Source organism: Microchirus variegatus, assembly GCF_963457635.1.
Source record: "Microchirus variegatus genome assembly, chromosome: 16".
NCBI lineage: Eukaryota > Metazoa > Chordata > Actinopteri > Pleuronectiformes > Soleidae > Microchirus > Microchirus variegatus.
Window position 1 is genome coordinate 12,891,033 of NC_139817.1, and position 14,464 is coordinate 12,905,496.

At 42.3% G+C, this 14,464-nt stretch overlaps 1 protein-coding gene across 1 annotated transcript in view; it reads right to left on the reverse strand.

Moving 5' to 3' along the window:
• LOC310938190 (mediator of RNA polymerase II transcription subunit 13-like) overlaps positions 1 to 6,666 on the reverse strand; it is a gene marked incomplete at its 5' end in the record, with an annotated part of 78,372 nt that extends 71,706 nt beyond the window's left edge. The window contains one exon of the mRNA XM_083902661.1: positions 6,595 to 6,666. Within this exon, the coding sequence (XP_083758787.1) occupies positions 6,595 to 6,666 (72 nt within the window). The remainder of the gene's footprint in view (positions 1 to 6,594) is intronic.
• Positions 6,667 to 14,464: the final 7,798 nt, after the last annotated feature.

Here is a 14,464-nt window from a genome sequence, read left to right on the forward strand (position 1 = left end):
ACACTTGATCTTACCAGCTCTGGCTCATTCCTGCCAATCCTCCTTACCCACTCAGCCTTCTATTGGCCTGCACACACGCAGGAACACCAGCGGGCACTAAGAATAGAAAACAGCTGGCACTGCAGGGCTTACATATTTCACACTCGAGCCACTGTGCTCCAAAATACTCCTGCCCATCCCGTCCCACTTCCATCTCCAGGACCAGTGGTGGTTCCCTCACCGCACTCCCTCCCTCTCCCGTCTCCTGTCTTTGAACTGTTCTTCACCTCTGTGGCAGAGCCCTGACAAGCCTACTGCGCAGATAAGATACATGACTCCGCTCGGGAGAATTTACCAGCAAAAAAAAAGAAAAAAAAAAGATGTGTAGTGAAAACAGAAAAGCCCAGTCTTCCTGTTCCCAAACCGTACACCGCCCTATTTCTGTCAGTGGCTAACCCACGCTTATTTACAAGTCACTTTGTTGTGGTAGAAAACTATTTGAGAAACCTGCGTGTGTGCGTGTGTCACTACGTACAGAATTGCTATGTTCACACAGGTGGGCCCCTGCCTGGCCGAGTCTTATGGCGATGACAAGGAATTCCCACAGCAGCGACAGGAGCAGATTAGTAGGAGGCGCCGTATACACGGGCTCAAGGTGAAGCCAGTGCTCGCTGTCAGAATTGCAGATGCACAGAGCCCGAAGCACAGGTTGGGCATAGGGGGGTGGACTGTTTAGTGGGAAGTAACCAGATGGAGCTGCTTCATAGGGCACGTATAGCAGAAGAGTGAGGCTGCTGCCTTGGAAACCTGGACCGATCCTCTCTCCTTGCGCAAGAGGACACTGCAGTATCTTCACTGTCATCCTTACGCGTCTCAATACAAGCTGCACTCACATTTTTCACAGTTAAACACAGTTAAAAGACTGTGAAGCACCAGCCGCGGTGACAAATGCCTGTGTCGGTGTCGTCTTCACTCATTCTTTCCTCAGACAGATTCCAATCTGAAGGACAAATCCCATTAATCGCCTATAATATGATTATACATATATTAAATCCACTTAAATATCAATAACTAATACAGATGCAAACTAAAAGACCTGTATGTGTCGTATATAAAAAAAATCTACAAACCCCATTTCCAGAAAAGTGGCAAAGGTGGTTTGTATCACACTTACAAGACTGACCATTTTGCACAATTATCAGGTTAACTGGCAACATGGGTATGAAATTTGTTTATAAAAAGAGCATCGACCAAACACTAAGTCTTTGCAGGCTCATCACTTTGCGTCAGACCTACTATGAAAGAATTGTGAGTAAGACGGTTCAAAGACAGCTTCTCTCAGCGTCCACACCATGTGAAGACATTCAAGGAGTCGGGGGACAGAAACTACTGCTGAATGTGTGTGAACACAGAACTCTCGGGCAGTAGATGAGAACACGATGGACGAAGCCACATGAGCTCCAGAAAGCTCTGGAAAGTCATTGTCACGCTGCTGCATCAAGTTCTCCAGGATGAAAACTCATCCGAGATGGACCGAAAGACAGTGGAAACATGTTCTGTGGTCAGGCGAGTCCCAGATTCAGCTTGTTTTTTGGGGGGGAAAGATGGTGCAATCAAGTGCCAGAGATTAATAAAAAACTGGTATTAATGTGTGATGGCATGGGAGCAACAGCGGTCTGCATTTATGTGAAGGTGACATTCAGAGACATACGCTGGCCGCCAAGACGATGTCTTTTACCAGAAACTTCATGTCTACTTCAGCAGGTCAATGTCAGGCCCTCATTCCACTTGAGTCACAACAGCATGGCTTTGTAGATATAGAGTGTGTGTGCTTGAGTGGTCTGTCTGCAGCCCAGACCTGTTGACTGAGTTGATGTAAACAGTACGGGGGGCTTTAATAATAGAAGAATTGATCACTCAATCAATCACAGTCACTGCAATCTTGTACACGGCAAGAATGGGCTAACAGTCCACGTGTTAAACTGCAAAAGTTAGCATGAAAAAGTGTAATTAAAACAAAAGGTGACATGACCCAGTGAGAAAAGTTGACTCACTTTTTCACAATTTTGCTGCGTTTTTAGAAAAAGTCACACATTTTCTGGTAATATTAAATCAATTGGATTGAGTGACAAGTTACTTTATTAAAATAAATACAGGCACTATCATTTATTTTGAGCAAATATTATGTGCTTAAGATTTTGTTAAGGATTCTAACCACAAAAATACACTGTGCAGAATTCAGCAGAAAAAACAACTATGTGTTGACTAATGACGCCGTTTTCCAAATGACTTCAGACATATAACTGGCATTTATCCTCTGTGATTTCTCCACGTCTATTGACATTTACATTAATGCAAATACACAGTGTGTAACAGAGTGTACATCCAATTTTGGCTGATGTCAGCTCAGCATCAAGTTACCAGTCAGGCTCTGGAGGACATTTGAGGACTTTACAGCTTTGCAAAATGAAAATAAATCTTTGAAGGAGGGGGATTTCTCAAAGCAAAGGAAGACAAATAGTGTTGTTTTGTTATCACTACCAACACAGAGGCATAATATTAACACAAGCGCTAAAAAAAAAAAAATCGACTACAACTTGACCAGCAGATTGTGACGCACGCTTTCATGTGACCACTGCCTCTTTCTCATCCCTAAGCACCTTCGCAATATCCACGAGCATTAATAATGAGGCAACACAAACAGTCTATATTAAAAAGGCACCAGGCCTGATTACCTGCATCTTCTTACAAGCCTCGCTTGTTCACCTGCCATAAATCAAGACCCTGCTGTTAATGATACTCCCTCAGCCACATCTCTTAGCACTTTATTTCCGTGCCACACCATAGTATCATTATTATATACTGTATATATGCAAGATCTCTATTGGAATACAGTCTGGCTAATGAGCACCTCTTAGTTGATCACATTAGCCCTTCACTTGAGGACACTTAATTACCAGTGTGGCACTCCACACGCCTGTGTGTCAGGACACGAGAGAAGTCCTTTAATTAAGGTCCCTGCAATCTACCTGTGTTTGTACAAGCCTGCGTCCGAGGGATGTATGTGATGCATTTACGTTCCCCAATAACGGCCATGAAGCATGTGTGTGTGTGTGTGTGTGTGGGAGGAAGATTTAGTGTGTGCATGTGTTGCATTTGTGATACACATGTTTGCGTGGGTATGTGGGTATTTTATTCCTGTCTCTAAGTTGATGTGTGTCTGTGTGTGTGTGTGTGTACACAATATGATGGTGTTTGAAGTTTGTCTCCTGAGTCTGGCTGGTTTCCAGTGTGCACAGAACACACACACACACACACACACACACATACACAGACACACCGAGGCTTCCTGTGTCATGAGGCTCTTAACTGTCTCCTCCTTGTGTTTCACATTCAGGCTGGGACTTGGTGTTATAAGAACCTGCCCAGTCCACAGAAAGATGACTGTTTCTCTCCCTCTCTTTCCTCTCTCTCTCTCTCTCATTGCCTTCTTCTCTCTTTAATTTTCTCTCTTGCTCTGACTCTTTCACTCTCCGTTTCTTTCTCAAACAGGCTGAGGCTAGCAGTCAGGAAATGCACATCAGTCATAATACTTTCCTAAAATGAAAACAGATTCCGCTGCAGTCCTTCAGCCGCCCGCTCTCTCTCTTGCTCTCTCTCTCTCTCTCTCTCTCTGAGCTGAAAACATTCCTCTGTTTCTCCTCGCGTCCTCCACCCTTCCCTCCTACGTTGCCACCTCAACTTAACTCACCAGCCTCGGGGTCTTTTCTCCCACTTACGACGAGGGTCTCATTTGCTTTTTAGTCACAGATGGATGATCGGTGGAGCACGAGACAGTTGTTTTGTGGGTTTGTGTGAACGCAGCTATTCCAAGTATCTGACAGCGGCCTCACACAGACAGTAATCTGCTGAGCCCCCGTACAGTCACACAGAATGGGCACTTGTGCTTTTTTTTTTTTCTTTATATTGACGCAGGTCGCAATAACAGCCAGTAAATCAGTGTGAGGGACGAGGTTAGTGCCTGCTGGAATGCTGTTTAACAGGCTGCCAGATGAGAGCCCTCGCTAGTTACCCACACGACCTTTCTAAGAACAATCGAGTCAATATGACCTGAAGAGAGGTGAAGGAATATCCCACCAGAAAAGTGTTGTGTTTTTTTCCTGGGACGCTTCATTACAAACTACAAATAAACAATATAAACGGTTTCCAAAGGATCTGTTGGTGGCGCATGATAGTTTCATGATTTACTGTCAATGAAGTAATCAATTGCTGGTAAAGCACTAAATGAACAAAAGGCTGATTTAATGCAGGACATAAGAGCAGTCATTCATATACTTGTCTTTACATCCTGCTGGATCCGTACCCACTCATGTGATTTATTCACTTCCATTAGGGCGAGGCGATAAATCCCATAACAATATGTATCTTGATATAATTTTCTTTATTAATTATAATATAACAAACGTTCCATATGCTGTGTGTTGATATAACGATTATCCAGTGTGCAACTGCAAACACACTCACATATTTGAAGTTTTTATTTTTTACTGTCCTGAAAAGATTAAAACTAGAGTTATCTGAAATTCATTGAGATAATCATCAATATCGACTTAGTTTGGAATCATGATAGTGTTTTATTTTGCTGCTTCCTATGGTAAAAGGTGCTTTTTAGCTGATTGCACACATCTCTCTTGTTGTCAACATCAGGATGGAATCTGCGTCCCTGTGTGTGTCTTTGTCTCAGTTGTACCCTCTAAGCAGTGTCCCGGTTATAGAGGGTACAACTGTCATTAATGTCCTGTCCTGTCTTGGACTTCCCTGCCAGTGATTAAACGCCGTGGCACCGGGCAGCCAGTCATAAATATTCTCAACAAGCCCCGGCTGATGGAAGGTCTCTCACTCCCTCAGTCTGAAAGAGACGTACATGGGGGTCAGTACGACGGCCAACAACGCCACAGACAGCGGGGGTGAGCGAGCGATTCCCCTCCCTCCTCCTCCTCCGACTGAGACGTTGACAGAAACGTAATCGCTCTTTTCAACTGTGAGATGACAGGCTGAGAATTTAGGACTGTCTGACGCTGTAGTGATTTCACAGTTGCTCCACAGAGACTCTGACAAGATGCTGTTAAAACAACTGAGGATGCTATTTTGGAATTCCTTTCTACCTAAACTGAGTGAGATCCACGAAGGGCAGGAGAAATACGTCAAGTGCTTTTGAGATTTCTGCAGTTGCGTGACAACTCTGCAGCTCTAAATCCGTGCCATTGTGGCACTTTGTTTAGCTTTTGGTGTTACTTGTGGAGTGTCGGCTGCTGTTGCTGATGGACAACCTGCATGATCACCTCAAAAAAAATGCCCCCAGGACCCCCCGATGTTGTGGTTCTCAGCAGCCCTGAGCCCTGAGTTCAGTCTACCACATGCCTTTCCACTTGGCTGCCTGCTGTAGTAGGAGAGTTAACTCGCTGATTGCAGGATGAGAACTGTGAAAACACACTTTCTTTCTTTTTTTCCACCACCGTCAAGAACCAGTGAGTACTGCATAAGCGACAGTGGCAGCAGAGTCAGAAACACCTCTCTCTTTTCTTTCTTTTTTTTTTTTCTATTTTCAGATAAACTGAGTGTGAGAGTGGCATTTCCGCTGTGTGCTGGATGCATGTGTTGCTATCTGTCGCAATCGCATTATCGACATGGTCTTCTCTGCGTGACATGCAAGTCACTTTCACAAAATAAGTAAGAAGCATTTCTTCAAGACAAAAGGACACTCTTCACCCTGGAGGTATGAATGCACGGCGGGAGACTTTTTTTTTGTGTGCAGTTGATACAGTTAAAGTTCTATCCTCTGGTGTTTATGTCTTGTACAAGCACAGCTCAACATAATCACTGAAATGTTGTCTTTCTGATGTGAGCCGTGGTTGTTTCATAGAAGTTTAAAATCACTGTTTCCTCTCTTATTTTTAATTATCTGACATTTATGGTAATAATCAGTATCGACTGATTTTAGCATTTCCTTTCTGTAAATGTTTTTTTGTTCCTTTTTCTTGGACAACACACAGAAACAAAAAAAATCTGAAAATCTCTTTTCCTCTGTTCTCTGACTGCAGAGAGTATCAGAGGCAGCAGTGCACCTTCTGTCCAAGTTAGTTGCTTGGCAATGCAACAGAGTTCCTGCAGGATTTCCAGTGAACTGATTATTTAAAGGAGAGGAGGATAATGGCTTGAGCTCACAACGCTTTTGATGGGAGACATGAGTGCTTATAGCCCTTTTGTTTTCACGCCTGCCAAAACAAGCAGTTTGCCTTTCAAGCATGTTATCTTTGTATTGTGATCATTCTTTTACGATGTGATTAATCCGATAATAAAGCCGGGGTGGTTGATTTACGCGTGTGAGGATGATGTAGTTTATTTGTAGATTTTTTTTTTTTTTGTGGAGGAATACAGTATGTTGCCTTGTTTTCCCTCCTCTACTAAGCCATGTTAATGATTGTCTAATAACAACACGAGTGAATGGTTCACCTTTGTACAGCAGACACATTTTACGCGCGCCTCCCACGGTCTTATGACTTGTCAATCAGAGCTGCCTTGGCGTGACTTATGATTTATTTTCGGATACTGTACCAGAGAGAAGATGTTGGAGTGGCAGTCCTCAAGGCTTGCCCCGTTAGCCACCCAATTCGCTGTTGTAGTCATAATCGTCCGCCGTTGGGGTCGTCAGCGCTGGGCATGTCGAAATCCTACATCGGTATCCAGCACCGAGCAGGGCTAACAAATCAAGTGCGCCCACACAATCGGGCTTGTAATCTCACAAGAGGTCCAGGTAATGGGTTCGGGATGTTCTGGACAGAGGAATGGGCGTTTTCAGAAAGAAGTGCCGAATGCATCCATAAAGTCTCTCCTCCTCCGCCTCCTCGTCCTCTCCAAGAAGATCTAGAATGTTGTAAATCCAAGCGTGTGAAGGGATCAAAACATATATATATATATATTTTTATTTTTTAGTCACAATCCAGGTCAGGCGATTCCAAATGTGACCGCTGTCGAGACGCAGAGCTGCACAGACACGGATCCATTTCGATCCACACACACAGAGGAAGAAGAAGATCAGCCCGTTTCCATGTCAGTCTCTCCTCTAATAGTTTCATTTTAAAAAAGATCATAATCCATGGAGGAGGCGACTCCTTTCCTTCGTTGTCCCTCCGGCGACGACGACAGGGGGGGAAATGTGTGAAATCAGAGTCAAAAACTTCTCGTATCACAACACACCCTGCAAAACAATTCACTCAGAGCCGAGGCGTTAGAGGGCAACATGCAGGAGATCTGATTCCGTCTGCTGCTCCACACGCTGATGCACCACTTGTGATAGTTTTCGAGAATTGCATGAGCTATTTATAGCCGTCTTTCTTTACCACAACCGTTCCTCTCACAATGTAGCCCCGGCTGCCTTTCTCTCTCTCTCTCTCACACACACACACACACACACACACACACACACACACACACACACACACACACACATAAACACACTCACACAAACAGGAACGTTTAATCCACAAAACGCAGCGCAGGAGCAGGGATTTTCTCCTCAAAGATTGAAATAAAAGAGAAGCCCCTCGGAGTTCCTTCGTGGCAGGGCGGACGATGTGAAGTGGACTCCCGCTTGGAAACCCTGGATCATGAGCCAAAGCGTCCACACAGGGGAGAGAGAGAGCGAGAGAGAGCGAGAGAGAGAGCGAGAGAGAGAGAGAGAGAGAGAGGGAGGGAAAAACTATTCTCACACTCCACCGCCAGGAAAACGACAAGCAGCAGACTCTCTCTCACACTGTGTGTGTGTGCGGACGTTAGAAAAAAAAATCCTTCCTTCCTTTCAGTTTTATATCATTACGAAACCTCCTCTCTCGCGCCGCGTCAGCAGCCTCGCACTCTGACGCACGAGAAAACAAACAACAAAAAAAACAAAAACAATTTGTTTTATATACGGCAAAAGTGACATAAAGGTTATGATGCGCGCCGCAGAGTGTTTCTCCATGTATATTTATATATATATATTAAGATAAACACCTCGACATTTTAAAAGAGTGTCCCTCCTCCTCCTCCACTATCTCCTCCTCCTCTTTTTCTTCTTCCTCGAGAGAGAGAGAGAGAGAAAAAAAAATGCTTTGATTCTGACTGAATTACATCCTCACTCTCAAACGAGCCTGGTGTCAGCGGTGACTCCGTCTCCTCCTCCTCCTCCTCCTCCTCCTTCTTCTCCACCTCCTCCTCCTCCTTCCTCGCTGTTTATTTGCCTGAGCGCGTTGCTGTTGTGTGGGTAAATCAGTGGAAGTGTGCGTGGATCCTGACCGTGTGTCATGTCTGTGTGTTTGTCTTTTAACGCAGAGCGCGCCGCTGTGTGAGCAGCATGTTTTCTCTCTCACTCATTCTCTCACTCTCTCACTCTTCCTTTACGCGCACGATGGTCCAGCCCACCACGCATTGTAATGTAATGTAATGGCGGTCGGGAAGCTTTACACTACCCCCAGACTCGCCTTCCTATTCGGCCAAGTTTGCGCTCACGTGATCAAAGTGTGGGATTACAGTAGTGTTTTGTGCCTTTGATATGAGGCTGTGGATGTGGACGCGGCGTCATGCCACTCGTGCGCGCCGACACGCAGCAGCAGCAGCAGCAGCAGCGGGGATTTCTTCATTGTTTGTAAATGTATCCTCGCTGTTTCCGGTTGAGAGATCACACATATTATGATTTTTATGTGGTGATTGTGTTCTCTCGCTCTCTCTCTCGCTCTCTCTTCACTGCGTGGCTGCCACTCTGTGATGCATTGGTTACATAATGGAAGTGTGTTCTCACAACAGAGGATGTGACAGACACAGAGGTCAGGGTGTCTTACTGTGAGCTCATACTGTTTCATAAGATCTGTTTATGTGGGTCACTCTTGCACCAATCCCTGGTCTAATTTGTGTCAGTGTGCGTTACGGATTCATGTTTAATCTATTTAGGCTAAATTAAAGGTGCAGTGTGTAACACGTAGGGGGGGGGGGGGGGATTTATTGGCAGAAATGGAATGTTTGACACACGTTTGTTTCAAGTGTATAATAATTAAATAAGTAACTCAAATGAACACACCTTAGGGCGTCCTTACATGGTCACAAGGGGGATAAAAAAAAGAGGGTCTCTCTTTTTTCTTTTTCATATTTTATTTATTGAATTGACCATGTAATGTCTTGTGTTTTCTGCAAGTTCTATTAAAAGGTGCCACATGTAAGAATGTGGCCAAAAACGGTTACTACATTCAAATTCAATATACCGAGGTCTTTTAGGTTTCGTTTTTTGACGTAATTGGCAACCCGTGGTTTGCTCGGCAGCTGAGATTCTACTGACTGCAATGATTGGTAGACGGCCGGTAGGTGGCGCCACATGCCAAAACACGATTTCAAAACATAAACATAAATTTGCAGTCTGCAAAAGATTTTTTTTAATGCAAATATTTTGGCTGCACTGTTGTCGTTGGTGAGTTCAGTTTGTTATATGAACATTATTCCTGAGTCTCTGTAACATATTAGAAGGATTTTATGGCCAGTTGCTTTGGATTTATTACATAATGCACCTTTAAAGCACAAGCTGCAGATCTTCAATATTTTATAATAACAAATGAGAAACAAAGGCACCATCCACAGTGACAAACTAACAAAGTATAATCTCTCAGCTTAGTATTGCCCTGTTGTTGTTTATAATATCTCAGCTCTTATCAGCCTTGTGTCAATTTTATTTTGACATTGTATTTTACCTGGGTTCGAGACCCAGGCCAGGCCAGGCCAGGCCTTTCTGCCATGTGTGTGCATGGGTTTTCTCGGGGTTCTCTGGTTTCCGCCCACAGTCCAAAAACATGCAATATGGGGATTAGGTGAATTGTACACTCTAAATCAGGGGTGTCAAATTAATTTCCACTGAGGGCCACATCATCATAATGGTTACCCTCAAACCACCAAATATAATGTAAAATAAAGGTAACTACTCTGTAACATATTGCTAAATAACTTCCTTATTTATTACTTATTCAATTTCACTCATCGCATGATGCATATACAATTATACATTGCGATCTAGTGGCAGTGCCGTCACTTTGCGGGTAACACAATCGCCATGCATTTTGGGAAATGTAGTTTATGGTCAATGCACACCTTAAAGCAGCATAGACTTATTTTAACACAGATTTTTAAGACCATTTAATCACTCGTGGGCCACATAAAATGACGTGGCGGGCCACATCTGGCCCCCGGGCCTTGAGTTTGCCACATGTGCTCTAAATTGACCGTAGTTGTGAGAGTGGATGATTGTGTTTCTACCGCCTTACACCCTATGTCAGCTGGGATTGGCACAGCACCCCTGTGACCCTCATAAATAGGATAAAGCAGTAGAAAATGGACGGATGGATGGACATTGTATTCCATTGTATTTCATTTAAGATACATAAAATCTCCAAAATGTCTCCATAAAGTATTTTCCTGAGTTGGTTTGGAGAAAATAAAACAGAAAAAATGTTGAATCAAGGACTGTATTCCAAAAAATAATGCTAATAACAGCGGTCATGTATGCCCGTGTGGATTTTAATTAAGAAGAACAGAGAAATTCTGTATGGATACTGTATATGCTGGATTATGTATCAGTAATAATTCATGTTCTACACATGCTTTAAAAACAACACATGGAAAATATAAACTTCCCATATTCTTTAAGAAGAAAATACTCTTGACTAAACATGCATTTTAGCAATTAAATCATGCAGTACAAGCTCTGCTATATTCTTCCCACTTTCCAGTCCAAGAAAACACCACAGCTTTGTTATATTTGCATCATAGACACGCAGCGTTGTTGGTGTTTGTGCTCACACTATCTACAGAAGAGTCCTTCAGTTGTTCTTTTTGTTCTAAGGGGTACTTGAGTTTGATAACCATAGTTCAGTGACAGACACTCAGACCTCTGATATTCTCCTTTTTTTAGTCATAAATAAACAAGAAGATCAACACTCAATAGATTCATGCCTTTGCACATGCATTTTGAGGTATTAAAAGGATTCACTGGTTTGTTTATTGAATCTTTACATTCATCAGTCAATAACCCCCTTTTATCCCTCAATGACACTGTCCCCCAGAAAATAACACGGGCCGCTAATAAAAAAAACAAACAAGCAACATCCTGTTATTCAGTGTGTGTGTTTTTATTATTTCGTGTGTCGCCGTATCGGCAGGAACATAAAAACGGGGGAAATGCAATTTACTCACAGACTGTTATTAATATCATTTCTTGTCCTTGCCAGGTTTTCCAATTCAGTCACAACCTGTAGCAACAACAGCAGAGGTCTCTTGTTGTGAGATGTTGTTTTCAGAGCAGCAGTTAATGAAGTATCATCCGAGCGCCACAGCTCCTCTGTTTTGTTATTTAGTGGCAACACAGATAATTAGTTATTTGGCTGTCTTTGTTTACTTGACTGGCATTTTTTATAACACTTTATATTACAGCACAGTAATAGTAAGGCAATAGTATTGTCATTTTATATACGGGGTCATAATTGGCTCATGGCCTTGTTATTTCTATAATAACAGCTTGGTAAGGTTGGGTTGAATTTCAGCTATATAATATAGTAATTGACAGTTTCATGGTAGTCTACTGTATATTAATTGTTATTATAAAGCTGAAAGTTGCATTAATAATAATATTACCATGTTGTTACAGTACTGCTATGTAAAGTGTGATCAAATGGAAAAAACAGTCAAAAGAAAACAACACACAGCTTTTATTTTGAAGTTACAGCACTGAACGCTCTACATTTTCCCCAACTAAGACATTCGAACATCAACCCACGTCGTGTGAAGAGTATAAACGGATGCTCAGAGTCAGTAGTTTTGAGCTCTATTTTATAATTCATAGGTTGTTCCAGGCTGACTTCATGTAAGATAAGGTACCGCTAAGTGTAAATCGAGCTATTTATAGACAACTGTTCCTTTATATCCCCATATACTGACATATCCAATCCATTATAAGTGCAAGTCTCACATTAATCACCAGATACAGTTTTATGTATGTGAGGACACAGCTGCTTGCAGATGGTACATAGTGTTACAGAGAGGAAGCCTTCAGACCGGTGATTCCTCTTATATCTGAAAAGCAGACGAGGGGGGGGAGGTATGAATCAGATGGATGAGCGAGGGCTTAGCCTGGCGGTTATTGATCCTTTTTGCTCCAGGAATGATCCAGACCTCATTTGAAGACACACCGCCGCCGCCACCACCACCATCACCCTGCTATACCCACACCTTTTTTTTTTTTTTCTGTTCGATACATCCTTAAAGGCTTTGAAAAGACTCTCTCGCACAGTTTGGCTCACTTGGTGTGGAGCTGATAGGGTGAGATGCTATCAGTTTGAATAAATCTATTTCAATATGCCACACATTTCCTCCTCATCAGGCCCCCACTGACACGATCTGTGTGTGAGGAGAAAAGATGCATCACTGCTCTGATTGAGGATAATACCGAACCTGTTAAGGCTTGTTCAGAACGGAGTGGGGGAGACTCTTATGCATGTGTGTGTGTTTTAATGGATGAGTAATGTGGCTCTATTAAAGTATCTGAGGACTTTCCAGCCTCCTGTCATACTAAACATGTTATGTTATTTGTCACCGTTTTCTTATTAATTTTGGGCATTTTCCTGTTTATTGGATCAGCTGTGACTCACACACTTGCTGCGTGTGAGTCACAATTAAAAGAGAGATAGCAAACTCTAAATAAATATTTTAAAGTGGATAAGTGCATATGTGTATATCAGGGCAGTAAAACTTAACAGGTTACACCCGTATGCTTCCAGGTGCAGCTCAATTAAAAAGCTAAGAGTTGCTAAAATAGTTTATGACCTATCAAGAAAAAAACACTCAGTCATTCTAAGTTACAATATATGAATGTACATACAGTACATATTTTATTATAAATCATATATAAAAAAAAGACATTAATTCCAAATAATTTATAGTGGAGTTTAATATGACAGTGACTTCCGGTTTTGATTTGACAGGGCCACAGATATTTAACAACTATTTTCCTATTGCAGTAACATTTTTTTATTTGAAGCGATTGAATACCCATAACCATGTTTGTGTATGTGTGTGTATGATAAGAATCTAATTATAATGTGAAATACTATATTTTTCACTTCCAGATACCTGTGAGTAAATGTTGTGTCCCTTTGTAGATCCACTGTAATCTCTAAGTTGTAATACACATAAGCATGTGTGTAAGCATAATAACATTATTATTGTTTTTCTCAGGACATGTCACGTTCATAATATGTTGTGTTCTTGTTGTTTATAGGTTATTATGCCATTATTTTACTGGTCCTGCCCGCTCAGATGTGGCCCCTGGAATAAGTCTTTTATATGTACTTTAGGCAAAGCCCTATATACTGTATAACTATCTATGGGACGATGGCAACTGAAAGGTTGTGGGTTAGATTCCTGGCTCCGATGCCACGTGTTGTCAAAAGTGAGAGTGAAAATATGTGCTGTGTGAATGAGTGAATGGCTAAGCTGTAGCATAAAACAGTTTTGGATGGTCATCAAGACAAGAAAAGTGCCAAATAAATACATGTTTGTATGTAGGTCACTAAAGTTCCCTGTACATGTTTAGGGAAAAAGCATGAAAAAGAGATGTCACTCATTCTTATGCACCGGACCATTCAGACTGTAACAATCGAATTGTCAAAGCAGATCCATTAAATCACTTGGAGACTTGGAAGGACTTTGCAGTCAAACTTACACAAACATAACAATACGAGGGGGGAAAAACAACCCCACAAATCAAATGGTGTGGTGTGTGTGTGTGTGTGTGTGTGGCTGGTACGTAGGTGTGTGTGACTCACGGTGCATTTCCATTTCAAACCGAAGAGTGGAGAGCAAACAAAAGGGGGAAATAACAAAGCAGAAAATTCTCTAATGTGCTAAATTTAGGAGCGTCCCATTGCTCACAGTCAAATTTGATTCCGGAGCCTTTAAAATATTATGAGTAAGTTGTGATGACAAACAAAAAAAAACATTTCTGTGTGCTTCTCTTAATGTTTTGCACATAGCTAAGGCACATTATTGGAATTGCACAGACATAGAATAGTGTTTATTGCTCATACCCAGACAGGAATGTGTGTTCTTTTTTTCTTAAAGGACAAGCAGTTGCTCACAGTATCTTCATTAGTGATTGATGGATGGCCGTGTGCTAAGTTAACACACGCACACACACATACACACACACACACCTTGCAGCAAATTCTCTCCATAAAATCAGATGAGAGTTTCTCCTCTCTCTCGCCGCAGCTCCAATACCTCTCTGGCATTTCCTGGAGCGCGGAGAGTCTAGCAGAGAAGAATAGATGGTGTGCATTATAATGAACATGGGCTGACACCGCCTCATCCATCATTCCACCCAGGAAAATTATAGCCGTGCCAGAGAGAGAGAGAG